Here is a 27,092-nt window from a genome sequence, read left to right on the forward strand (position 1 = left end):
GAAAAGTTTGAAAACCTCTACAGTGTCAGTGAGTCCAGAGTACATTTTACTCAACACTGCTTATACTGGCAGGTTTTGGGTCCTAAACCTATTTAAATTCAAAGGTGCTATAAGTAGGCCTCAATCACTTACACACAAGATTTCTTAAACAGTACACACTTTGTAAGATCTTGCTGGTCCCCCCACCCAAAATGTGTTTATAATAAAGTTCAATGCCCTCGGTGAGTTATTATTTTAAAGTTTGCTACAAATCGAGACTTATAATTATAGTGATCCATTTTGACTACTACAATTGTCGTCACACAGACCGATCACGGGCCGGCAGGCTACAAGGAGGCTCACCCTCGTGCACGCTCTTTGCACGTGCACCTAAGGGGATGTGGTGTGCTATCAACGAGCTTGTCAAGTGCTGCGTAAACGAGCCTGTCAAGTGGGGCTGTCATTGAGGGGCTGAACCAATGTCTATGGGGCTGACACGGTTTTAATGTCTATGGGCTGACAGAGGATGACAGAGTGGAGAATGGCGATGGAGTTCGCTCTCACTGTTTTGAAATATCTATTTAGTATGCAATTATAATTGAATACATTTAGAATTCAATTTATTTATGATGACGATGCAGTTTCACAAATGATAGACTAAAATCATAAGAAAATACAGAATTGAGATGAAATAATTGTTATTTATATATATATTTGTCCACTTTATTCTGAGGTAATTCAATCTAGCCTAACTGAGTTGTGATCGGTTGTTGGGATAGTAGCCCATTAACTTTTTATTTTCAGGTGGAAGGATCACGGTCATATGTCTAGGATAGATAGATAGGGTACTCGCACGTACTTAACTCTGCACCAATTTGAGTTAGATTTTACAAAGAGTCACCATGCCGGCATGTTCTGTATTTAACTGTACTAATCGTCACTCAAAGTCTAATCTTTATTTTTTTCTGGCAAGTTGGTTGTAATTCTGATTGTCATACTTAATATTTACAGTCCGTGTTGTATTACAATGTTGACCTGGTAAGGCTGAGCCTTCAAATGAACCTTCTGCTGCAAAAGCTTAACAGTAGGCTAGCATCTGGTTCATAGACATTAAAACAAGGTTGCCTTTCTCAGGCAGAATGAAAATGACTCCATCGACCGTGAACCTTTTGCTAGTTAAGGCCACTTTCACCATGATCCTTAGCAAAAAAATGTTGGTGCCATTCAGCCCCATTCAGTAATATGGCCTGCTTCAAATTCAAATACTTGCACCATCTGGAGTTTTAGACAGCGCTCACGTTATCCACGTATTCCTATCACTATCTACTAGTTTTAATGTCTATGGGATAAGAGGAGATATCCTTACCATGCTGAGAGCCCGTACTGTAGCATTCAATGTCATCAGAAAGAACTCAGTAGCGCACGATGTGTACAAGGCAAGCAGGAACGAGGTCCGCAAATCCATTAGGGATGCAAAAAGACCTCAGACTCAAACTTGAGTTGATGTTCGACAACTGACTTTGCATGTGGCAAGGACTACAGATTAGCATGGGCAAAGGCAAATACAGCTGTCTGGTGCCTACCGACACCTCCCTCCCAGACGAGCTCAACACATTCTATGCTCGATTCGAGACAGAAGATAAATTCAATAAATGTTTTTTATAAAGTCCTTACATCAGCTGATATCACAAAGTGCTGTACAGAAACCCAGCCTAAAACCCCAAACAGCAAGCAATGCAGGTGTAGAAGCACGGTGGTTAGGAAAGACTCCCCTGGAAAGGCCAGAACCTAGGAAGAAACCTAGAGAGGAACCAGGCTACGAGGGGTGGCCAGTCCTCTTCTGGCTGTGCCGGGTGGAGATTATAACAAAACATGGCCAAGATGTTCAAATGTTCATAGATGACCAGCAGGGTCAAATAATAATAATCACAGTGGTTGTTGAGGGTGCAACAGGTCAGCACCTCAGGAGTAAATGTAAGTTGGCTTTTCATAGCTGATCATTCAGAGTATCTCTACCGCTCCTGCTGTCTAGAGAGTTGAAAATAGCAGGTCTGGGATAGGTAGCACGTCCGATGAACAGGTCAGGGTTCCATAGCCGCAGGCAGAACAGTTGAAACAGGAGCAGCAGCACGGCCAGGTGGACTGGGAACAGCAAGGAGTCAGGCCAGGTAGTCCTGAGGCATGGTCCTTCGAGAGAGAGAGAAAGAGAGAGAATTAGAGAGAGCATACTTAAATTCACACAGGCCACAGGATAAGACAGGAGAAATGCTCCAAATATAACAGATTGGCCCTAGCCCCCCGACACAAACTACTGCAGCATAAATACTGGAGGCTGAGACAGGAGGGGTCGGGAGACACTATGGCCCCATCCGACGATACCCCCAGACAGGACCAAACTGGCAGGATATAACCCCACCCACTTTGCCAAAGCACAGCCTCCACACCACTAAAGGGATATCTTCAACCACCAAATTACCATCCTGAGACCAGGCAGAGTACAGCCCACAAAAATCTCCTCCACGGCACAACACAAGGGGGGTGCCAACCTAGACAGGAAGATCACGTCAGTGTCTCAACCCACTCAAGTGACGCACCCCTCCTAGGGACGGCATGGTAAGAACACCAGTAAGCCAGTGACTCAGCCACTGGAATAAGGTTAGAGGCAGAGAATCCCAGTGGAGAGAGGGGAACCGGCCAGGCAGAGACAGCAAGGGCGGTTCGTTGCTCCAGTGCCTTTCCGTTCACCGTCACACTCCTGGGCCAGACTACACTCAATCATAGGACCTACTGAAGAGATGAGTCTTCAATAAAGACTTAAAGGTTGAGACCAAGTCTACGTCTCTCACATGGGTAGGCAGACCATAAAAATGGAGCTCTATAGGAGAAAGCCCTGCTTCCAGCTGTTTGCTTAGAAATTCTAGGGACAGTTATGAGGCCTGCGTCTTGTGACCATAGCATACGTGTAGGTATGTACGGCAGGACCAAATCGGAAAGATAGGTAGGAGCAAGCCCATGTAATGCTTTGTAGGTTAGCAGTAAAACCTTGAAATCAACTCTTGCCTCAACAGAAAGCCAGTGTAGAGAGGCTAGCACTGGAGTAATATGATCAAATATTTGGTTCTAGTCAAGATTCTAGCAGCCGTGTTAAGCACAACTGAATTTTATTTAGTGCTTTATCCGGGTAGCCGGAAAGTAGAGCATTTCAGTAGTCCAACCTAGAAGTGACAAAAGCATGGATTATTTTTTTTGCATCCCTTTTGGACAGAAAGTTTCTGATTTTTGCAATGTTACGTAGATGGAAAAAGCTGTCCTTGAAACAGTCTTGATATGTTCGTCAAAAGAGAGATCAGGGTCCAGAATAACGCCTAGATCTTTGTTTCTTGGGACCTAGAACTTGCATCTCTGTTTTGTCCGAGTTTAAAAGTAGAACATTTGCAGCCATCCTTATGTCTCAAACACAGGCTTCCGGCGAGGGCAATTTTGGGGCTTCACCATGTTTCATTGAAATGTACAGCTGTGTGTCATCCGCATAGCAGTGACAGTTAACATTATGTTTCAGAATGACATCACCAAGAGGTAAAATATATAGTGAAAACATAAGTGGTCCTAAAACGGAACCTTGAGGAAAACCGGAATTTACAGTTGATTTGTCAGAGGAAAAACCATCCACAGAGACAAACTGATATCTTTCCGACAGATAAGATCTAAACCAGGCCAGAACTTGTCCGTGTAGACCAATTTGGGTTTCCAATCTCTCCAAAAGAATGTGGTGATCGATGGTATCAAAGCAGCACTAAGGTCTAGGAGCACGAGGACAGATGCAGAGCCTTGGTCTGACGCCATTAAAAGGTCTTACCACCTTCACAAGTGCAGTCTCAGTGCTATGATGGGGTCTAAAACCAGACCGAAGCGTTTCATATACATTGTTTGTCTTCAGGAAGGCAGTGAGTTGCAGTGCAACAGCTTTTTCAATTTTTTTTGAGAGGAATGGGAGATTCGTGAACTGAGTTCTAAGTCTTTGTATGATGGATAGGCTTTCAATGGAAAAACAGCCTTTCAAAATAATAGTACTTCCTGGTTGGATTTTCCTCAGGTTTTCGCCTGTCATATCAGTTCTGTTATACTCACAGACATTATTTTAACAGTTTTGGAAACGATAGTGTTTTCTATCCAAATCTACTAATTATATGCATATCCTATCTTCTGGGCCTGAGTAGCAGGCAGTTTAATTTGGGCACGCTTTTCATCCGAAATTCCGAATGCTGCCCCCTACCCTCGTGAAGTTAACTACAGCAGGACATCGCCCCCTCTTGGACTGCACCAGATTTTCCAGTTCTTGCTGTGAGATGTTACCCTACTCTTCCACCAAGGCACTTGCAAGTTCCCGGACATTTCTGGGGGGAATGGCCCTAGCCCTCACCCTTGGATCCAACAGGTCCCAGATGTGCTAAATGGGATTGAGATCCGGGCTCTTCGCTGGCCATGGCAGAACACTGACATTCCTGTTTTGCAGGAAATCAGGCACAGAATGAGCAGTATGGCTGGTGGCATTGTCATGCTGGAGGGTCATGTCAGGATGAGCCTGTAGGAAGGGTACCACATGAGGGAGGAGGATATCTTCCCTGTAGCGCACCACGGTGAGACTAAACCGCGACTCGTCAGTGAAGAGCTCTTTTTGCCAGTCCTGTCTGGTCCAGTGACGGTGGGTTTGTGCCCGTAGGCGACGTTGTTGTCGGTGATGTATGTTGAGGACCTGCCTTACAACAGGCCTACAAGCCCTCAGTCCAGCCTCTCTCAGCCTATTGCGGACAGTCTGAGCACTGATGGAGGGATTGTGCGTTCCTTGTGTTACTCAGGCAGTTATTGTTGCCATCCTGTACCTGTCCCACAGGTGTGATGTTGGGATGTACCGATCCTGTGCAGGTGTTGTTACACGGGATGTTTCTTTTTTTTGTTGAGTTTACATGCGCGCACACACACAAATACACACACATACATTCATGCAACACACCCATCACAGCTGCTGCTACCGGACTCTGTTTATGATTGCAGCATTTTAACACTTTCCCCCCAATCCCCCCTTGCCCAAAACACATGTAAATGAATGGTTCCTTCCTGTATTATACTTATGATAAAATGTTTAATCTATTCTACTGAGCCATTTACTTTGTTTGTATCTTTATCTTTTATTTCTTGTTGTTGCATTGTCGAGGAGGAACCTGCAAGTAAGCATTTCATTGGAACACCATGTGTATCCTGTACATATGACTAATAACAATTTGAAACTTTCTCCACCCTACAGGCAGCTAAAGAAGCTCAGTGAAGACAGTTTAACCAAGCAGCCAGAGGAAGTCTTTGATGTGCTAGAGAAAATTGGCGAAGGGTGAGTCCTGGATGTGTTTTGTTATGGACAGTTGGAGCTGAATTGCCATGTTTCAGTTCTGAGAAGCACCGCTATCCCTCTCTGACTTACATTAGACTCAAGGAAGAAGAGCAACATAACACCACGACATACGTGTCACTCGTTTCCTGTTACTCAACTTTCTGTTAGTGTCTGTGATTAACATGCCCTCTTGTGTTGCGTCATGAATGACAGCTGATCGATGTATGAGTAAGTTGTGCTGCACGAGTCACTGATGTTAGGTTCTAAAAACTCTACGGACACTATGAAAGCTCAACCAAGTTTATTATTCCAAAAGGATCAAAACAGCTGCATTAGACAAACATTTTCACACAAGCATTAATATTTAACCCCTTCTCCTAGGCTGAGTCTCCTCCTACCCATCTGAACAAATATTGTATCTTTACTGCTAGGCATGAAACTAAGTAATACGGCCATAAACTTTTCTTTCTCCCTTAACGTGACCTGACCTCGACCCCCTTCTTCACTAATCCATGGCTCTCTGCCCTTGTCAATGCCTGCCACGTGATCGCTTCCCTGCACTCAGTACATTCCACGTTTAATTGCACACACTATATACCTTCCTCCTACAGATAACCATTAACTTCTGGTGTAGACCCTCTAAACCTAAGCTCTCCCTCAGTGACATGAATACGTACATTTCATATTCTCAGAACCCAACAGTCCCTCCTCTTGAACAATAACTTCCTACTGTTCAACTTACAGTTGAAGTCAGAAGTTTACATACACTTAGGTTGGAGTTATTAAAACTAGTTTTTCAACCACTCCACAAATTTCTTGTTAACAAACTATAGTTTTGGCAAGTCAGTTAGGACATCTACTTTGTGCATGACAAGTAATTTTTCCAACAAATGTTTACAGACAGATTATTTCACTTATAATTCACTGTATCACAATTCCAGTGGGTCAGAAGTTTACATACACAAAGTTGACTGTGCCTTTAAACAGGTTGGAAAATTCCATAAAATGATGTCATGGCTTTAGAAGCTTCTGATAGGCTAATTGACATCATTTGAGTCAATTAGAGATGTATCTGTGGATGTATTTCAAGGCCTACCTTCAAACTCAGTGCCTCTTTATTTGACATCATGGGAAATCAAAATAAATCAGCCAAGACGTCAGAAAAAACATTTTGGACCTCCACAAGTCTGGTTCTTCCTTGGGAGCAATTTCCAAATGCCTGAAGGTACCACGTTCATCTGTACAAACAATAGTACGCAAGGATAAACACCATGGGACCACGCAGCCGTCACACCGCTCAGGAAGGAGACGCGTTCTTTGTTGCGAATAGTGCAAATCAATCCCAGAACCTTGTGAAGATGCTGGAGGAAACGGGTACAAAAGTATCTATATCCACAGTAAAACGAGTCCTATATCAGCAAGGAAGAAGCCACTGCTCCAAAACCGGCATAAAAAAGCCAGACTACGGTTTGCAACTGCACATGAGGACAAAAATCATACTTTTTGGAGAAATGTCCTCTGGTGTGATGAAACTAAAATAGGACTGTTTGGCCATAATGACCATCGTTATGTTTGGAGGAAAAGGGGGGAGGCTTGCAAGCTGAAGAACACCATCCCAACCGTGAAGCACGGGAGTGGCAGCATCATGTTGTGGGGGTGCTTTGCTGCAAGAGGGACTGGTGCACTTCACAAAATAGATGGCATCATGAGGGAGGAAAATTATGTGGATATATTGAAGCAACATCTCAAGACAACAGTCAGGAAGTTAAAGCTTGGTTGCAAATGGGTCTTCCAAATGGACAATGACCCCAAGCATACTTTCAAAGTTTTGGCAAAATGGCATAAGGACAACAAAGTCAAGGTATTGGAGTGGCCATCACAAAGCCCAGACCTCAATCCTATAAAAGATTTGTGGGCAGAACTGAAAAGCGTGTGCGAGCAAGGAGGCCTTTACAACCCTTACTCAGTTACACCAGCTCTGTCAGCAGGAATGGGCCAAAATTCACCCAACTTATTGTGGGAAGCTTGTGGAAGGCTACCTGAAATGTTTGACCCAAGTTAAACAATTTAAAGGCAATGCATACTAATTGAGTGTATGTAAACTTTTGACCCACTGGAAATGTGATGAAAAAAAAAAAGCTTAAATAAATTATTCTCTGTACTGTGATTCTGACATTTCACATTCTTAAAATAAGGTGGTGATTCTAACTGACCAAAGACAGGGAATTCTTACTAGGATTAAATGTCAGGAATTATGAAAAACTGAGTTTAAATGTATTTGGCTAAGGTGTATCTACACTTCTGACTTCAACTGTACATAAACTTGGAAATTACTTATATAAATGGACAAACAATGATAATAAAACATGAACACAAAATAAACATAACATTCACAGTGAGGTTTACGAACTCGGAGACTTATGGCCTCTGTTCTATGATCACACAATCTTATTTCCATCTCTCATAGACCACTGATAATAACGTGTCCACTGGATCCGTTGACTTCTCCCAGTTCAACATTCTTCGTCTGGTTCCTAAGAGAGTTATAGCACAAGACTTGCAACGCAACGAGAAACACAAAACATAACGGTATTAACAATGTGGTAAGCTATGCATAATTATATATGCATGCAAACCCAAAGTTGAATAACATGACAATTCTCATTCTCTATTCACCTGACTATGCCTTCAGAATACTTTTCTGCTTAGTTCGGCAAAAATGAAAGCCCTAAAAAGCCAACTTATGCTTTGGCCCAGTCTTCCCCGTTAGACCACTGGATCCAAGAGGTGTTCCCAAGCCATGCCATTCTCACTTTGCTCCCCATCTCCTTCTTTGCCACCTGATAGGCACCTTAGCTGAGACAAGTGCTTATCTCTAATCAACGATACATCCTCTTGAGGTAACTCAGCACTGTATAGACTTTTTTATTTTACCTTTGTTTAACTAGGCAAGTCGGTCAGTTAACCTCACTAGGGTATGTGGGACGGTAGCGTCCCACCTCGTTAACAGCCAGTGAAACTGCAGGACGCCAAATTCAAAACAGAAATCCCAAAATTAAAATTCCTCAAACATACATGTATTTTACACCATTTTAAAGATTCACTTGTTGTAAATCCAGCCACAGTGTCCGATCTCAAAAAGGCTTTACGACGAAAGTAAACCAAACGATTATGTTAGGTCACAGCCAAGTCACAGAAAAACACAGTCATTTTTCCAGCCAAAGAGAGGAGTCACAAAAAGCAGAAATATAGATCAAATTAATCACTAACCTCAGATGACACTCATAGGACTTCATGTTACAGAATACATGTATGTTTTGTTCGGCAAAGTTCATATTTATATCCAAAAATCAGAGTTTACATTGGCGCGTTATGTTCAGTAGTTCCAAAACATCCGGTGATTTTGCAGAGAGCCACATCAATTTACAGAAATACTCATAATAAACATTGATAAAAGATACAACTGTTATGCATGGAATTTTAGATCCACTTCTCCTTAATGCAACCGCTGTGTCAGATTTAAAAAAAACTTTACGGAAAAAGCAAACCATGCAATAATCTGAGTACGGCGCTCAGACGAAAAATCAGGCCAAACAGATATCCGCCATGTTGGAGTCAAGAGGTCAGAAATAGCATTATAAATATTCACTTACCTTTGATAATCTTCATCAGAATGCACTCCCAGGAATCCCAGTTCCACAATAAATGTTTGTTTTGTTCAATAATGTCCATCATTTATGTCCAAATACCTCCTTGTTGTTCGCGTGTTCAGTACACAATCCAAACTCACGACGCGTGTGCAAGTCCAGCGGAAAGTACGGACAAAAAGTTATATTACAGTCTGTAGAAACATGTCAAACCAAGTATAGAATCAATCTTTAGGATGTTTTTAACAAATCTTCAAAAATGTTCCAACCGGAGAATTCCTTTGTCTTTAGAATTGCAATGGAACAGAGCTCGCTCTCACGTGAACGCGCTAGACTGAGCTCGTGGCTCTCTGGCAGACCTCTGACTCATTCCCCACCTCACAGTAGAAGCATCAAACAAGGTTCTAAAGACTGTTGACATCTAGTAGAAGCCTTAGGAAGTGCAACCTGACCACATAGACACTGTGTATTCGACAGGCCAAGAGTTGAAAACCTACAAACCTCAAATTTCCCACTTCCTGGTTGGATTTTTTCTCAGGTTTTTGTTCACAGACATCATTCAACCAGTTTTAGAAACTTCAGAGTGTTTTCTATCCAAGTCTACTAATACTATGCATATTCTAGCCCTTATGGCTGAGTAGCAGGCAGTTTAATTTGGGCACGCTTTTCATCCAAACTTCCCAATGCTGCCCCCTACCCTAGAGAAGTTGATATTGTCACGATTTCAATATCCACATAGATACATCCATTTTTCCCACGTACACGAGTCTCTCACCTGAGCCGCTATCACCATCCTCTCTGGTCCATTTCTCCCACCAGCACCCAGGAACATGAGAGAAATGTGAATGATATTTCTCTCCACGCTCACTCCACATGCGTGGTCTCAGGACTCTGGTGCAATCCTGCTGCCGGTACCAGGTTAATGGCTCGGACTCAGATAGAAGTGTAAAAAATCACTGTCGCATTGAACGCCTTTGTCCCCATTTGGCCACAAACACACACTGTTCAATATGTGCTCAATATGTGCCATGTAAGAAAGCTAACCTTTAAGTTCCTTGCTCAGAACATGAGAACATATGGAAGCTGGTGGTTCCTTTTAACATGAGTCTTCAATATTCCCAGGTAAGAAGTTTTAGGTTGTAGTTATTATAGGAATTATAGGACTATTTCTCTCTATACGATTTGTATTTCATATACCTTTAACTATTGGAGCACTTTAGTATTGTAGTATAGTATTGCCAGTGTAACCGTATAGATTCCATCCCTCTCCTCGCTCCTACCTGGGCTCGAACCAGGAACACATCGACAACATCCACCCTCGAAGCAGCGTTACTCATGCAGAGCAAGGGGAATAACTACTCCAAGTCTCAGAGCGAGTGACATTTGAAACGCTATTAGCACGCAGTCATAAACATAGTCATAAAGTCATAAACAGCGCAATGCTTGAAGCACAGCGAAGCACAGCGAAGAGCTGCTGGCAAAACGCACAAAATTGCTGTTTGAATGAATGCTTACGAGCCTGCTGGTGCATACCATCGCTCAGTCAGACTGCTCTATCAAATCATAGACTTAATTATAACATAACACACAGAAATACGAGCCTTAGGTCATTAATATGGTCGAATCCAGAAACTATCATCTCGAAAACAAAACATTTATTCTTTCAGTGAAATACGGAACCGTTACATATTTTATCTAACGTGTGGCATCTATAAGTCTAAATATTCCTGTTACATCGCACAACCTTCAATGTTATGTCATAATTACGTAAAATTCTGGCAAATTAGTTCGCAACGAGCCAGGCGGCCCAAACTGTTGCATATACCCTGACTCTGCGTGCAATGAACGCAAGAGAAGTGACACAATTTCACCTGGTTAATATTGCCTGCTAACCTGGATTTCTTTTAGCTAAATATGCAGTTTAAAAATATATACTTCTGTGTATTGATTTTAAGAAAGGCATTGATGTTTATGGTTAGGTACAGTCGTGCAACGATTGTGCTTTTTTCACAAATGTGCTTCTGTTAAATCATCCCCCGTTTGACGAAGTTAGCTATCTTTGTTAGGAAGAAATAGTCTTCACACAGTTCGCAACGAGCCAGGCTGCCCAAACTGCTGCATATACCCTGACTCTGTTGCAAGAGAAGTGACACAAAGAAATTATTGTTAGCATGCAATATTAACTAAATATGCAGGTTTAAAAATATATACTTGTGTATTAATTTTAAGAAAGGCATTGATGTTTATGGTTAGGTACACGTTGGAGCAACAACAGTCTTTTTTTGCAAATGCGCACCGCATCGATTATATGCAACGCAGGACACGCTAGATAAACTAGTAACATCATCAACTATGTGTAGTTAACTAGTGATTATGATTGATTGTTTTTTAAAAGATAAGTTTATTGCTAGCTAGCAACTTTCCTTAGCTTCTTACTGCATTCGCGTAACAGGCAGGCTCCTCGTGGAGTGCAATGAGAGGCAGGTGGTTAGAGCGTTGGACTAGTTAACCGTAACGTTGCAAGATTGAATCCCCGAGCTGACAAGGTAAAAATCTGTCGTTCTGCCCCTGAACAAGGCAGTCAACCCACCGTTCCTAGGCCGTCATTGAACATAAGAATGTGTTCTTAACTGACTTGCTTAGTTAAATAAAGGTGTAAAAAAAATCTAAATCGTTGTCCAAAAATACCGATTTCGGATTGTTATGAAATCTTGAAATTGGCCCTAATTAATCGGCCGTTCCAATTAATCGGCCGACCTCTAATTCAGACACCATCTGACGTCACCTTCCATGATCAAAACAGCACTTTAGTTCAATTCATTTCTGTTTCAGGAAATCCAGACAAGCATAGACTATATGACAAATTATTACATTCCCAATTTCTTAGTAACATTATCTCTATGACAAACGTCAAAGACCATAACATACTGTTACTGTTTGAAACCACTTTCAAAATTAGGTCATACTCCCTTATTTTACTGGCGACCTCTCGGAAAAGTTACCAGATCAGGAAGTTAGCACCGTAACCCATCTGGGAATACCACACTCCAGTAGACCCAATCTGATGAAATTTGTATCGAAACAAAAACAAAAATGAAATCAGCAATACACATATCACACTCCATTTGGAGTAATTGTCATCCCTTATTAACATATATTTTGCCTTCTATATGCAGGCTGAACAAAATACATTGGCCCTGGAAACTAGTAATTTCCGCTTTGAACCCATGATTCACATCGTGATTCAAAAACAATAAATAACAATAAAAAATAAACGAATATTTCCTTATGGAGTTATCAAAAGTTGTCTCATTTAAGTAATGGTAGAATAGAGACTGGTGTTTCTCATTAATTTTATAATTAAATCCCACCTGTTTCAATCATTTCTAGTGAGATTGATCAGGCCTCACCAGAAAGTCAGGATGAAGGGCATTCCACACCATTAAATATTTCCTCTCCCTTTCCCTGTCCTTCAAGAAACCTTTTAAACATTTCCATCCTTCTGCATACCCAATTTTAAAACCAAATTGGAAAGACCCCACTAAATAAATCCCACGTTATCAACACCACTTAATGCATATTCACACGTGTGTGTGTGTGGTAAACCGTAGGTCAAAAACACATGAACAGGCTTTACTAATCTGGGAACTCTAATCCAGATACTTTCATACTTAAAACGGCCAAATATCACTAACTGCTCTCCCCTAGACCACAGTCTCCGGGGACATTCCAACGAGAGATTTCTCCTGGAAAAGTGTAAATTTCGTTAACATTCACTATGCTACATTTTAATCAGCAATCCACAAGTATTAATTATAAACCAAACATGATAATGGTAAATCCACTTTCCTTACTCCAATCATCAAACGTTTGTTTTAATCCTCCCCATCGTCTATGTATCCTTTATTATGCATGTACTATTCTCCATAACCACCGCACCACAATGTTCATGAACTAACAAATACAATTAAAAGTTCATTTTAGGTATCAAATCAAAGTTGTCACGTGCGCCGAATACAACAGGTGTGCAGTCGTGGCCAAAAGTTTTGAGAATGACACAAATATTCATTTCCACAAAGTTTGCTGCTTCAGTGTCTTTAGATATTTTTGTCAGATGTTACTATGGAATACTGAAGTATAATTACAAGCATTTCATAAGTGTCAAAGGCTTTCATTGACAATTACATGAAGTTGATGCAAAGAGTCAATATTTGCAGTGTTGACCCTTCTTTTTCAAGACCTCTGCAATCCACCCTGGCATGTTGTCAATTAAATTCTGGGCCACATCCTGACTGATGGCAGCCCATTCTTGCATAATCAATACTCAGAGTTTGTCAGAATTTGTGGGTTTTTGTTTGTCCACCGGCCTCTTGAGGATTGACCACAAGTTCTCAATGTGATTAAGGTCTGGGGAGTTTCCTGGCCATGGACCCAAAATATTGATGTTTTGTTCCCCGAGCCACTTAGTTAGCACTTTTGCCTTATGGCAAGGTGCTCCATCATGCTGGGAAAGGCGTTGTTCACCACCAAACTGTTCCTGGATGGTTGGGAGAAGTTGCTCTCGGAGGATGTGTTGGTACCATTCTTTATTCATGGCTATGTTCTTAGGCAACATTTTGAGTGAGCCCACTCCCTTGGCGGAGAAGCAACCCCTTCACATGAATGGTCTCAGGATGCTTTACTGTTGGCATGACACAGGACTGATGGTAGCGCTCACCTTGTCTTCTCCGGACAAGCTTTTTTCCGGATGCCCCAAACAATCGGAAAGGGGTTTCATCAGAGAAAATGACTTTACCCCAGTCCTCAGCAGTCCAATCCCTGTACCTTTTGCCGAATATCAGTCTGTCCCTGATGTTTTTCCTGGAGAGAAGTGGCTTCTTTGCTGCCCTTCTTGACACCAGGCCATCCCCCAAAAGTCTTTGCCTCACTGTGCGTGCAGATGCACTCACACCTGCCTGCTGCCATTCCTGAGCAAGCTCTGTACTGGTGGTGCTCCCATCCCACAGCTGAATCAACTTTAGGAGACGGTCCTGGCGCTTGCTGGACTTTCTTGGGCGCCCTGAAGCCTTCTTCACAACAATTGAACCACTCTTCTTGAAGTTCTTGATGATCCAATAAATGGTTGATTTAGGTGCAATCTTACTGGCAGCAATATCCTTGCCTGTGAAGCCCTTTTTGTGCAAACAAATAATGACGGCACGCGTTTCCTTGCAGGTAACCATGGTTCCAAGCACCACCCTCCTTTTGAAGCTTCCAGCCTGTTATTCAAACTCAATCAGCATGACAGAGTAATCTCCAGCCTTGTCCTCATCAACACTCACCCACTGTGTTAACGAGAGAATCACTGACATGTTAGCTGGTCCTTTTGTGGCAGGGCTGAAATGCAGTGGAAATGTTTTTGTTGTGATTCAGTTCATTTGCATGGCAAAGAGGGACTTTGCAATTCATCTGATCACTCTTCATAACATTCTGGAGTATATGCAAATTGCCATCATACAAACTGAGGCAACAGACTTTGTGAAAATTCATATTTTTTCTCAAAACTTTTGGCCACGACTGTAGACCTTATTGAAATGCTTACTTACAGGCCCTAACCAACAATGCAATCTTTAAGTAAAAAAAAAAAGGTATTAGGTGAACAATGGATAAGTAGAGAAATAAAAACAACGGTAAAAGAGACAGTGAAAAATAACAGTAGCGAGGCTTTAATAGTAGCGAGGCTATATACAGACACCGGTTAGTCGGGCTGATTGAGGTAGCATGTACATGTAGGTATGGTTAAAGTGACTTTGCATATATGATAAACAGAGAGTAGCAGTAGCGTAAAAGAGTGGTTTGTGGGTGGCGGGACACAATGCAGATAGTCTGGGTAGCCAATGTGCAGGGGCACCGGTTAGACGGGCTGATTGAGGTAGCATGTACATGTAGGTATGGTTAAAGTGACTATGCGTATATGATAAACAGAGTAGCAGCAGCATAAAGCGGAGTTGGGGGACGGTGGGGGGGACGCACACAATGCAAATAGTTCAGGTAGCCATTTGATTACCTGTTCAGGAGTCTAATGGCCTGGGGGTAAAAACTGTTGAGAAGCCTTTTGGTCCTAGACTTGGCGCTCCGGTACTGCTTGCCATGCGGTAGTAGAGAGAACAGTCTATGATTGGTGTGGCTGGGGTCTTTGACAATTTAAGGCCTTTCTCTGACACCGCCTGGTGTAGAGGTCCTGGATGTCAGGCAGCTTAGCCCCAGTGATGTACTGGGCGGTATGTAGTACCCTCTGTAGTGCCTTGCGGTTGGAGGATGAGAAATTGCCGTACCAGGCAGTGATGCAATCAGTCAGGAAGCTCTCAATGTTGCAGCTGTAGAACCTTTTGAGGAATAGGCTGTTATTCCAGCACCACCTGGCCAGGTCTCTGACCTCCCTATAGGCTGTCTCGTCATTGTCGGTGATCAGGCCTACCACTGTTGTGTCGTCAGCAAACTTAATGGTGTTGATCACACAGTCGTCCGGGAACAGCTGATGCTCTCATGTATGCCTCAGTGTTGCTTGCCTTGAAGCGAGCATACAAGTGATTTAGCTCGTCTGGTAGGCTCGTGTCACTGGGCAGTTCGCGGCTTTGCTTCCCTTTGTAGTTTGTAATAGTTTGAAAGCACTGCCACATAAGACGAGCGTCGGAGCTGGTGTAGTACGATTCAATCTTAGCCCTGTATTGACACTTTGCCCATTTGATGGTTCGTCAGAGGGCATAGCAGGATTTCTTATAAGCTTCTGGGTTAGAGTCCCGCACCTTGAAAGCGGCAGCTCTACCCTTTAGCTTAGTGCGAATGTTGCCTATAATCCATTACTTCTGATTGTGGTATGTACGTACAGTTACTGTGGGGACGACTTCCTCAATGCACTTATTGATAAAGCCAGTGACTGATGTGGTGTACTCCTCAATGCCATTGGAAGAATCCCGGAGCATGTTCCAGTCTGTATTTTAGCATCTGTATTTTAGTCCTGTATTTTAGCATCTGCTTCATCTGACCACTTTCTTATAGACCGAGTCACTGGTGCTTCCTGCTTTAAATTTTTGCTTGCAAGCAGGCATCAGGAGGATAGAATTTTGGTAAGATTTACCAAATGGAGAGCGAGGGAGAGCTTTGTACTCGTCTCTTTGTATGGAGTACAGGTGATCTAGAATTGTTGCCCCCCTGGTTTCACATTTAACATGTTGATATAAATTAGGTAGTCTCCGGCCACCAGGAGCCGGAGTGAGCGGTTTCCTGTTTGCCTATTTCCTTGTACAGCTGACTGAGTGCGGTCTTAGTGCTAGCATCCGTCTGGTGCTAGTAAATAAACAGCCACGAAAGGTATAGATGAAAACTCTCTCGGTAAATAGTGTAGTCTGCAGTTTATCATAAGATTCTCTTCTTCAGGCGAGCAAAAGCTAGAGACTTCCTTCGATTTCGTGCATCAGCTGTTGTTTACAAATATGCACAGTTTAGTAACCCCTTTGCTAATTCCTCGTTGCCCCGCCACCCTTTTGTTCTAAAAATCTATTTCAGAATAAAACCACAAACTGTCTCATGAGATCAAAAAAATAAGGTTTCTGAGTCTGTAAGGAGTGTTTGCCAGATAAGTCATGCCAATAATGCGAATTGAATTGTAACAATATACATATTGCCAAAGCTTATTTTGGAATTTTACAATATAAAAATACAGAAATGAGAATCAAAATTGTCAACGGGACAACAGTAACAACAATAACCAAGGGTCAAAATAACCATACATTCAACAATAACAATAAGCATACAGTAGAGTACATGTGCAGGTTGATTTGTCTGTCAGACACTGTCCCTTAACTTATGGCAGGCAGCAATGTAGTGCGCTGCCAACCCACAGCTCTCTGCGTCCTCCCCCAACAGGACGGGTAGCCTACTCTCATCAGAGAGGTCTTTGAAACCTTGAATAAGGGTTTTAAATTTGGGGAAATGAAACTCTCTAATTGTTTTACATTTTGTCAGGAAATGCAGCTCCATCTCAGGTTCTGCTGTTGTGCAGTGGTTGCACAGCCTTTCCTCTACAGGGAGCCAGGTTTTCCTGTGTCTACCCTTCTCAATGGCAAGGCTGTGCTCACTGAGCCTGTACTTTGTCAAGGTTTTTCTAAGGTTTTGATCAGTAACCATGGTCAAATATTTAGCCACGGGGTACTGTTGATTTAGGGCAAGATAGCACTGCATTTTGCTTTGTTCTTGTGTTTCCCAATAAGGAATGTAGTTTTGTTTTGACTTTGTTGTAATTTGGTTTATTCTGATTGATTGGATGTTCTGGTCCTGAGGCTTCAGTATGTTAGCAGTGTGTTAGTAGCCCTGCATTGCAGGGCTTGGTAATGATATGGGAGGGGGTCACTGTATTTTAGATGATTCCAAAACTCAATTGCTCTTTTTTGAGTTTTTATTATTAGTGGATATTGGCCTAATTCTGCCCTGCATGCATTGTTTGTAGGAGAATCTTACAGAACTCTGCATGCAGGGTTTCAATGGGGTGTTTGTCCCATTTTGATGAAATCTTGTTTTGCAAGTGGACCCCACACCTCGCTGCCATAAAGTGCAATTGGTTAAATGACATATTCAATTAGTTTTAGCCAAGTTTTAATAGGTATTTCAATTTGAATTAGCTTTTTAATGGCGTAGAATGCCCTGCGTGCTTTCTCTCTCAGTTCATTCACTGCCTTATTAAGGTGTCCAGTTGAGCTTATTTTAAACCTAAGTAATTGTAGTATGTGCAGTACTCTATATATTTTGTACCAATTGAGAACTTTAGTCTAATTCCCTGAGATCTGGATCTAATCTGGAAAATCATTATTTTAGTATTTTTGGGGTTTACTGCCAGGGCCCAGGTCTCTTGCAGGTCCAGGCTCTGCTGTAGGCCATGTGCTGTGGGGTGACAGCAGGCATAGGTTATCTGCGAAGAGTAGGCATTTAACTTCTGAATTGTGGAGACTAACACCAGGGGCTGAGGATTTTTCTAGAATAGTGACCAATTAGTTGATGTAAATATTGAAGAGTGCAGGGCTCAGATTGCAACCCTGATGAAGGTCCCGCCCCTGGTTAAAGAATTCTGTTATTTTCTTGCCAATTTTAATGCTGCACGTATTGCCAGTATACATTTTATTTAATTATGTCACATGTTTTACCCCCTACACCACTTTCAATAACTTTGTAGAACAGTCCTGTATGCCAAATAGAATCAAATGCTTTTTGGAAGTCGATAAAGCAAGCGTATATTTTGATATTATTTTGGTGGACATGTTTATCTATCAGGGTGTGTAGGGTGTAAATATGATCAGTTGCGCGATGTTTTGGTATAAATCCAATTTGGCTTTTGCTCAAGACATGCTTATTAAGGAAGTTTAGAACTTTTACATGTATGATACATTTGTTTCCTCTTTAGAATCCATTCCCCTGGTATTTCGCCTAGATTCTTCAACCCAAAATACTTTTTCCTGCGGCAAATTTAGCCAATTTCTCATCCTAAGGAATCCGCAATATTTGTTCCCTGACATCTATTAAAAAGTTGCGTAAGATGGGATCCTTTACATAGAAACTGGAATCACTATGAACCACGATCGAGCGAACCGAGCCATACACTATACACATACACTAAAGTTCCTGTCCTGCTACTTTCTGGAGGATTCGTTGCTGCTCTTTTGAAAAAGATCCAAACACTTGCATGGCAGCATTTCCTCCGAATGCAGCAGGCCCCATTCCCACTTTACACTACCTTTTCCAATGACCAACTGAGAATGTACACCTAAAACAGGACTCTGTTTCCACATCCCGCTACTTTTCTTTGTCTTACCTTGGCCATTGAAACTATAGTTAGTGACTATAGTACAGTTTCCCTGTGGCCGTATTAACCCCTCGCACGTCTGCGAAGTTATACTCCACTCTGAAAGCATCTTGCTCTATTTAATCCACAACCCCCGCAAATGCCATTTTGATCACAGGTTTCAATCGACGTACTCACATGCCCAGTCTTTCTGTGGCTGAGTACTTCTACTTATTCCGGGTTTATCGGTTTGTATTTTATTGAGCTTTTGATTCTGTTTTTATGTCATTATGCCAAGTCATAATTGCCTCCCTGAATTTTCTATCAGATTGAAATTTTCCGTCAGTTGGGAAATGCTGACCAATCTTATCCAGTTTGCCAAATTTTTTCCCATGTTTGAGCCGAATTGGTAGAATGCTTGTGCGCTTCTTTCAGCGCCTCCATGGCTTATTAAAATCCTCTAGCTCTCTTTACAGGGAAAATCGGGGCTGTCTGTCGCCATATCAATAGTAATTACTCCCAAACCTCTCCCGACAGTGTCTAGGGTGTTTTAGATTTCTTCACTCCCGTCTACCTTCTATTAACTATTTTCCAAGGTAGCTCTACCCACTTCCCCGGAGAGTAGTTATGGTATTTGTGCCTATTAATTGGTCACGGCACTTAATACCTTGTATTAGAACCAATACTATAGCGTCTGCAAATGTATTACTGGAGAATACGGATTACTTGATGTCTTATTCCAGTATTGCGCCTCATATCACTGTTGTAGATAACCCACATTACCAAAATTATTCACACTTGTCTTCCTATTTTCCACATTATCTTTCATGGTTCCCCCTCCCCATAGGGCATAAACCAACCTCTCTCCATATTGCTACTACACGTAACTCAAACAGTGTTCGAATATCTTATTTATTATTTTAAAAAAATATTCACTAGCTGCTAGAACTCTCGTCTAAAAGGGACTTTTGTCCCTTTTACAGATCTCGCAGGGGAATACCCCCACTAGGGACCTATCCTATACGGAAACTACCCTACACTGCATTGTCACTCCTGGATCTCGCAGAGGAAAACCTCCACTTGGGACCTATCCTTAAAGGAACCCACCCTACACCTGATTTTTACCGGGATCTCGCAGAGGAAAACCTCCACTCGGGACCTATCCTTATGGAACCTACCCTACACCAGATATTTACGACCGGTCGTTACACAATGGGCCTACTGAATAAACTCAGGCTTTCTAAGTCCGTATCCTATAATTGTTCAGCCTACGATTCTCATCTCCCTAAGATGTCCAAAATAAGTAGAAACGGGTGTAGGAACTGTGTCTACCTTGTTTGTTTACAGCTCCACTGATCTGGACTCTGTGGTTTGACTACAATTCGTGGTGAACCCTGCTCGTTGCGCCAACTGTTAGGTTCTAATTTTCAGAATAAAAACTCTACGGACACTATGACAGCTCACCCAAGTTTATTCTTCCAAGAGGATCAATACAGCTGCATTAGACAAACATTTTCACACAAGCACTGATATTTAACCCTTTCTCCTAGGCTGAGTCTCCTCCTACACATCTGAACAAACACTATCTTTACTGCTAGGCATGAAACTAAGTAATACGGCCATAAACTTTTCTTTTGCCCTTAACTTCTCTAGGGCAGCATTTGGAATTTTGGATGAAAAGTATGCCCAAATTAAACTGCCTGCTTCTCGGGCCCAGAAGATATGATGTGCATATAACTGGTAGATTTGGATAGAAAACACACTAAAGTTTCCAAAACTGTTAAAATAGTGTCTGTGAGTATAACAGAACTGGTTTGGCAGGTGAAAACCTGAGAAAAATCCATTCGGGGAGTATTATTTTTGTTTTGTAGTTTTCTATTCAATGCCATTACAGTATCCATTGACTTAGGACTCAAATTGCAGTTCCTATGCCTTCCACTAGATGTTAACAGTCTTTAGAAATTGTTCCAGCCTTGTATTCTGAAAAATGAGGAAGTAAGAGCAGTCTAAATGAGTGGACCCTAAAGTGTCAGAGCTTTTTCATGCGTGCGACCGAGAGAGTGCATTTCTTGTTTACCTTTTATATTGACGACGTTATTGTCCAGTTGAAATATTATCGATTATTTAGGCTAAAAACAACCTGAGGATTGAATATAAACATCGTTTGACGTGTTTCTATGAACTTTATGGATACAATTTGGATTTTCTGTCTGCCTGTTTTGACTGCGTTTGAGCCTGTGGATTGCTGAAGAAAACGCGTGAACAAATCTGAGCTTTTTGGATATAAAGAGACTTTATCGAACAAAAGGAACATTTATTGAGTAAATTAATGTCTGCTGAGTGGAACCATATGAAGATCATCAAAGGTAAGGGATTAATTTTATCTCTATTCCTGACTTGTGTAACTCTTCTACTTGGCTGGTTACTGTTTGTAATGATTTGTCTGCTGGGCTATGTTCTCAAATAATCGTAAGGTATGCTTTTGCCGTAAAGTATTTTTTAAATCTGACACCGTGGTTGGATTCACAAGAAGTTAATCTTTAAACCTATGTAAAATATGTTTTGTTTTCTGAATTTTTATGAGTATTTCTGTATTTGAATTTGGCGCCCAGCAGTTTCACTGGCTGTTGAAGAGGTGGGACGCTAACGTCTCACGTACCCAAGAGGTTAACGTGACCTGACCTCGACCCCTTCATCACTAATCCATGGCTCTCTGCCCTTATCAATGCCTGCCACGTGATCGCTTCCCTGCACTCAGCACATTCCAAGCTTAGTTGCACCCACTATATACCTTCCTCCTACAGATAACCATTAACTTATGGTGTAGACCCTCTATACCTAAGACCTCCCTCAGTGACATGAATACGTATATTTCATATTCTCAGAACCCAACACTGAGAAGAAGAATTTATAAAATGAACCCACTGTTATAAAATGAACCCACATAAGACCACATTCATGAATCTATTTACCTCTCAAACAAACCACTTACCATGTCGGCCCTATGACCACACAGCCTTCTCACTGAAGGTATACTATTTGAGGAGCATGTCACGAGTTGACTCATTCAGAAGTAGCCAAGATAAAAAAATATTAAATGTTTTCACACCTGTTTTACATGCAGGTCCTATGGCAGTGTATTTAAGGCCAACTATAAAGAGACTGGGGAGATTGTGGCCATCAAGCAGGTCCCTGTGGAGTCTGACCTGCAGGAGATCATCAAAGAGATCTCCATCATGCAGCAGTGTAACAGGTGAGGCACCCTCCACTCTACCTCCTCTGCTTGCCTGACTTGCCTTTGTGTCGTCAGATCGAATAATCTGTTGCTGTGTTGGTAACATTATTTGTGAACAGAAGAAGAGTAGAACATATTGTTTATATGATTAGTGTAATATAGACAAGGTACCAGAAATAGGCAAAAAACTCATTAGGCTCTTTTGCATCCTCAGTCCCCATGTTGTGAGGTACTACGGAAGTTACTTTAAGAACAGTGACCTGTGGATCGTAATGGAGTACTGCGGAGCTGGCTCTGTCTCTGACATCATTCGCCTGCGCAACAAAACGGTAACATGCTACATCCTACATGTCCAATCTGACTGAATAGTAAGGGGCGATATATCTCTGTTTTTGCAAAAAATTATGTGTAGTCTTTTTTTGCTGATCTTTATTGATGGTGCCAATTATTTTAGACCTGACTATTTTAACAATGTCATCATTATTTATACAGATTTTATGTTAACATTACAAAAATGTATTAATTGTTTTGGATTAATTTCTGCTTGCTGTACATTTTAAAATTGTTATTTTGAGTGCTGAGCATATGCAATCAGTAGTGGAAATCGTTGCCCTAAAATAAGTAGAATTGTGTCTTTTGCGTCACGTGTCTGTTGTAGCTAACAGAGGATGAGATCGCCACCATAGTGCAGTCCACACTGAAGGGACTGGAGTACCTGCACTTTATGAGGAAGATCCACAGAGACATCAAAGCAGGGAATATCCTGCTAAACGCAGAGGGCCAGGCCAAGCTGGCTGACTTTGGAGTGGCGGGACAGCTGACCGTAAGGAATTCATCAGCTGATAGCTGGTGCAGATCATGGGCTGCGTTTACACAAGCAACCCAATTCCGATCTTTTTTTCCACTGTGGTGTTTTGACCAATCACATCTTTTTCAGAACTGATCTGATTGGTTAAAACACCAATTAGTGAAAAAAATATCAGAACTTGTCAGCATGTCTAAACGCAGCCATTGAGCCATAAGTTAATGAGATGAATGTTTGATCTAGGACAGGGGTGTCAAACTCAATTTCTGAAGGGCTGAGTGTCCGTGGGTTTTGCTCCTCCCTTGTACATGATTGATCAATTAAGTTAATTAATTAGTTAGGAACTCCCTTCACCTGGTTGTCTAGGTCTTAATTGGAGGTTAATTAAAAGGAAATATCAAAAACCAGCAGACCCAGGGCTCTCCAGGAATTATGTTTGATACCTCTGATCAAGAATGTTGATTTAACTCCTTGGTTTGATTGATCTGATCTATCAAATTACACCTGCAACATTGACTGTTTTTGTCTCCCAAGATTCACTATGTCAAATCTTGGGAAGAGGTTCAGAAACAAGACGCATTTGCTCAACCAATGGAAATAGTTTTACATTTATTTGTCATCTTGCTTGAACGTGCTGAAAGCTGGCGAGTCTTGTTTAGTAGTCTCATCAGTTGAAGCCTTTTTGATCTGGACTGGGCCCAACCAAAAGATGCTACTCTTCAACTAACTTTTTTATTTACCTTTAAAATAGGAGTTTTGGTCTTCTGTGCCATACTGTAGTCCCTTTTAACATCCTGCGTTTTAGTTAATATAGCTAAATTGTTTGTGGATAGAAGGAAAATCATGGTCAAGCAATCCAGGACTGACCAGGATGACAAGAGGTATATATTTTGCATAATGTTCTCTATATATCATGTACAAATATAATTAGTAAATCATGTCTACTACTTGTCTGTTTTTCAGGATACCATGGCCAAGCGGAACACAGTGATTGGCACTCCATTCTGGATGGCCCCTGAAGTGATCCAGGAGATTGGTTATAACTGTGTGGCAGACATTTGGTCCCTGGGCATCACAGCCATAGAAATGGCAGAGGGAAAGCCTCCCTATGCAGACATCCACCCTATGAGGGTGAGCCTATTGTTAATGTGTACAGATCTGGTTTTGTTAGTGATTGAACTTGTCAAAGACTTCTCAGTCTCAGGCTTCAACCTCTCTCAAACCAATCTGAGTATAGTGGTGAAAACAGATGACTTGAAATGTGATTTTGTTCCCGTATGTGACTTTGTTTCTGTTCTGTCTGTTACATTGCTTTGTTTATAGGCCATATTTATGATTCCTACCAATCCTCCACCGACGTTCCGAAACCCAGACTTGTGGTCGGAGCTGTTCCAAGAATTTGTCTCCCAGTGTCTGGTGAAGAACCCAGAGAACAGAGCCACTGCCACACAGCTTCTACAGGTAGAAGACCCCATCTCACCGACACGGTCTGCCTCTCAAAATGCCTCCCTTTTCCCTATATAGTGCACTACTTTTGACAGCCAAAAGTAGTGCACAATGTAGAGAATAGGATGCCATATGGGGCGAAGCCACTGTCCCCTCTGGCACCCATACCAAAACTACCTTACTCGGCCTACTACGTCAGTTTCTCTATCTCTCTCTTCCTCTTTTTCTCTCTTTCTGTCTGTTAATTTCCTATTTGTCCTTTCATAATTTCTCTCTGGATTACATTTTTCATGAGCAAACTAACCATTAATATTTTAGATGGGATAGCACATTATCTGTGGCCATTACTGAGTAAAACTGCAACTCGCGGTTGCATTGCTTTAAACTCTGGTTAAAAAGATTATAAATGCCTCTTTTCCATGGACATAAAAAAAAAAAAAAAAATTTACTCAATCCTGTCTTTTGAAAAATGTAATGGCTAGTTTGCTCCCTCAAACTTTTTCTTTTTTGCAAGAGCAACATTCTTGCCCCTGTTCTTGTAAACACGTCTTTGTTACGATAGATCACCTCACCTGGATGGTCTCGATTATTCTATTATTTTAATTTTTTTCTCTAGGCGATTTCAGGGCGAGATTAATTCAAAGACGTTTTGCTGCGCACTGCACTATCGACAATGCTAAACTTTTGGGGTAAACACTGGATGTTGGCTCAATTGTGTGTTTGTACATTGTGTGTTTGTCCTCCTGCAGCATCGGTTCATTAAGGCTGCTAAGCCCAGCAGCATCCTCAGAGCTCTGATCACAGATGCCATGGAAATTAAACTGAAGAAAGTGGAGGCTGAGCAGAGAGAACAGGACCAAGAGGACGAAGACAACTCGGTACACACACACAGACCCACACGCACGAACCTCACTAAAGCTTAGGCTGCATGGCCGTGACAGTCCGCCGGCCCATTTTATAAGCTATTTATGAGCCTCATTGATTATTTTTTTTAATCAGCACGCATGCCTACGTCACAATGGACAGCAGAATATGAACAGCATTACTCAACCACTTTATTTTGTAAGCTGACTAATGGGGCTGGGGAAATGTAACCACTCTCAAACACTGTAGACCTATTCATAGACGGGGCTATGGATGCAGGACTGAAAATCAATGAGATCGACATACATCATATTTTTTAAACACATTTTGGAGCTTTACAATTGTTTACAAAAAAACATAAACAATGGAGTAACACAGCCTTAGATTCAGGATTATATTCAATAACAAATGCAATTGAATATCATTAGGCAGGTTTCCTCTGACTCGGGTTTATTCAACAAATGAATGTCGCAAAAAAAACCATTGCGACGTGTCATGGAAACGGCAGCTATATACCGTTTATAATGGAATGCGCACTTACGTTCTAAATAATTGTGGGACCCCTGATGACTTCCTCTCCGGAAACTTGTTGTTCTACTTATTACTAGCCTGCTACGCTTCCAACTGTTAGTTTTTACTCGGGTTCTAAATAAACAATCGGACAACTAGGTTTATTGTAACAAAACAAGTTTATTCACCCAATGGGTCAAACAGCTGAAGAGACAAAAACATGTTCACAAAAGCACTGGTATTTAAACCTTCCTCCTATGCTGAGTCTCCTTCTTACACATCCGAACAGCCAATACATCTCTGTTGCTAGACAGGACTTTAGTGATGTCTGTTCTTTCTCACTTCATCTGACCTGTTGACTTGTACCAGACTGTGGCCCTTCTCCTTTCCATAGGACACCTGATGTCTAACAATCACATGTTCTGACAGAATGTAAATGTTCTGCATTCCCCCCTCTTGCTTAGTGACTTGATTAAGGATATTTCAATTTTATAAGTCAGTATCCATCACAACCAACCAAGTAAAATGATCAGACCAACTTTGGTAGTTGCTGTTCTGTTAGTTGTGTTGTGATGTCAGGCAAAAATGCCTTATCAAAGATTCAAATGTTCAGATTTCCAAAAAACGAGGAACGGCGATGAGCTTGGGTCACTGCAGTGTGAATGGAGGCTTGGGAGCCCAAAAATCATAGCATGTCTGCAGCACTCACTTCATTTCAGGTAAGCTCACTAGTACACAATTCATTTAAAATCTACCTAGCTTGTAAGACGAGCGTTATTAGCAACGTCTGAAATACGACAAATCTATTCAATACAGTTTGCTAGCTAACTTAGCTAGACAAGCTAACGTACTTTTGAGCATCCAACATTAGTTAGCTAGATTAACTAGCTTGTAGTAAGTAAGCAGGGTTTTGCATATGAAGCAGTTAACCTATTTTACCCCATTACCAAAGATGGTTTAGTATGAAAACTCTGTGCAATTACTATTTGTAATGTTTGTGTATATTGTTTGTTTAGATTTTTTAAATCTTTGGCAACAGTGTACAGCAGCTATCTGTAGATTCAATGTACAGTGGGGAGAACAAGTATAACATGCAAATTAATTACTTAAAAATCATACAATGTGATTTTCTGGATTTTTGTTTTAGATTCCGTCTCTCACAGTTGACGTGTACCTATGATAAAGAATTACAGACCTCTACATGCTTTGTAAGTAGGAAAACCTGCAAAATCGGCAGTGTTTTAAATACTTGTTCTCCCCACTGTATATAGGAACTTGCACTATCATGAGGAGTCAAGCAGATCCACAAAGTAAAGACAGTAAATTCATCTGCAATTTTAAATGACTACAACTTATTGGAGTTGGGCATATTCAAAGAATTTTTTTCTTCTATTCTTTCATTATTCTGTTTT

General features: G+C 41.5%; 1 protein-coding gene across 2 annotated transcripts in view; it reads left to right on the forward strand.

The window, feature by feature from the left end:
- LOC129814784 (serine/threonine-protein kinase 4-like) overlaps positions 1-27,092 on the forward strand; it is a 57,668-nt gene that overhangs the window by 4,259 nt on the left and 26,317 nt on the right. The window contains exons 1-8 of one of the 2 annotated variants that reach the window (XM_055867812.1): positions 5,279-5,362; positions 7,830-7,965; positions 21,945-22,073; positions 22,270-22,384; positions 22,714-22,878; positions 23,824-23,991; positions 24,184-24,321; positions 25,056-25,184. In XM_055867812.1, the coding sequence (XP_055723787.1) occupies positions 7,961-7,965; positions 21,945-22,073; positions 22,270-22,384; positions 22,714-22,878; positions 23,824-23,991; positions 24,184-24,321; positions 25,056-25,184 (849 nt within the window). In that variant the 5' untranslated portion in view covers positions 5,279-5,362; positions 7,830-7,960. Of the gene's footprint in view, positions 1-5,278; positions 5,363-7,829; positions 7,966-21,944; positions 22,074-22,269; positions 22,385-22,713; positions 22,879-23,823; positions 23,992-24,183; positions 24,322-25,055; positions 25,185-27,092 lie in introns of those variants that run through there. The other variant, XM_055867810.1, reaches the window with a different exon arrangement.

This window comes from Salvelinus fontinalis, chromosome 18 (assembly GCF_029448725.1).
Source record: "Salvelinus fontinalis isolate EN_2023a chromosome 18, ASM2944872v1, whole genome shotgun sequence".
In the NCBI taxonomy this organism is placed as follows: domain Eukaryota; kingdom Metazoa; phylum Chordata; class Actinopteri; order Salmoniformes; family Salmonidae; genus Salvelinus; species Salvelinus fontinalis.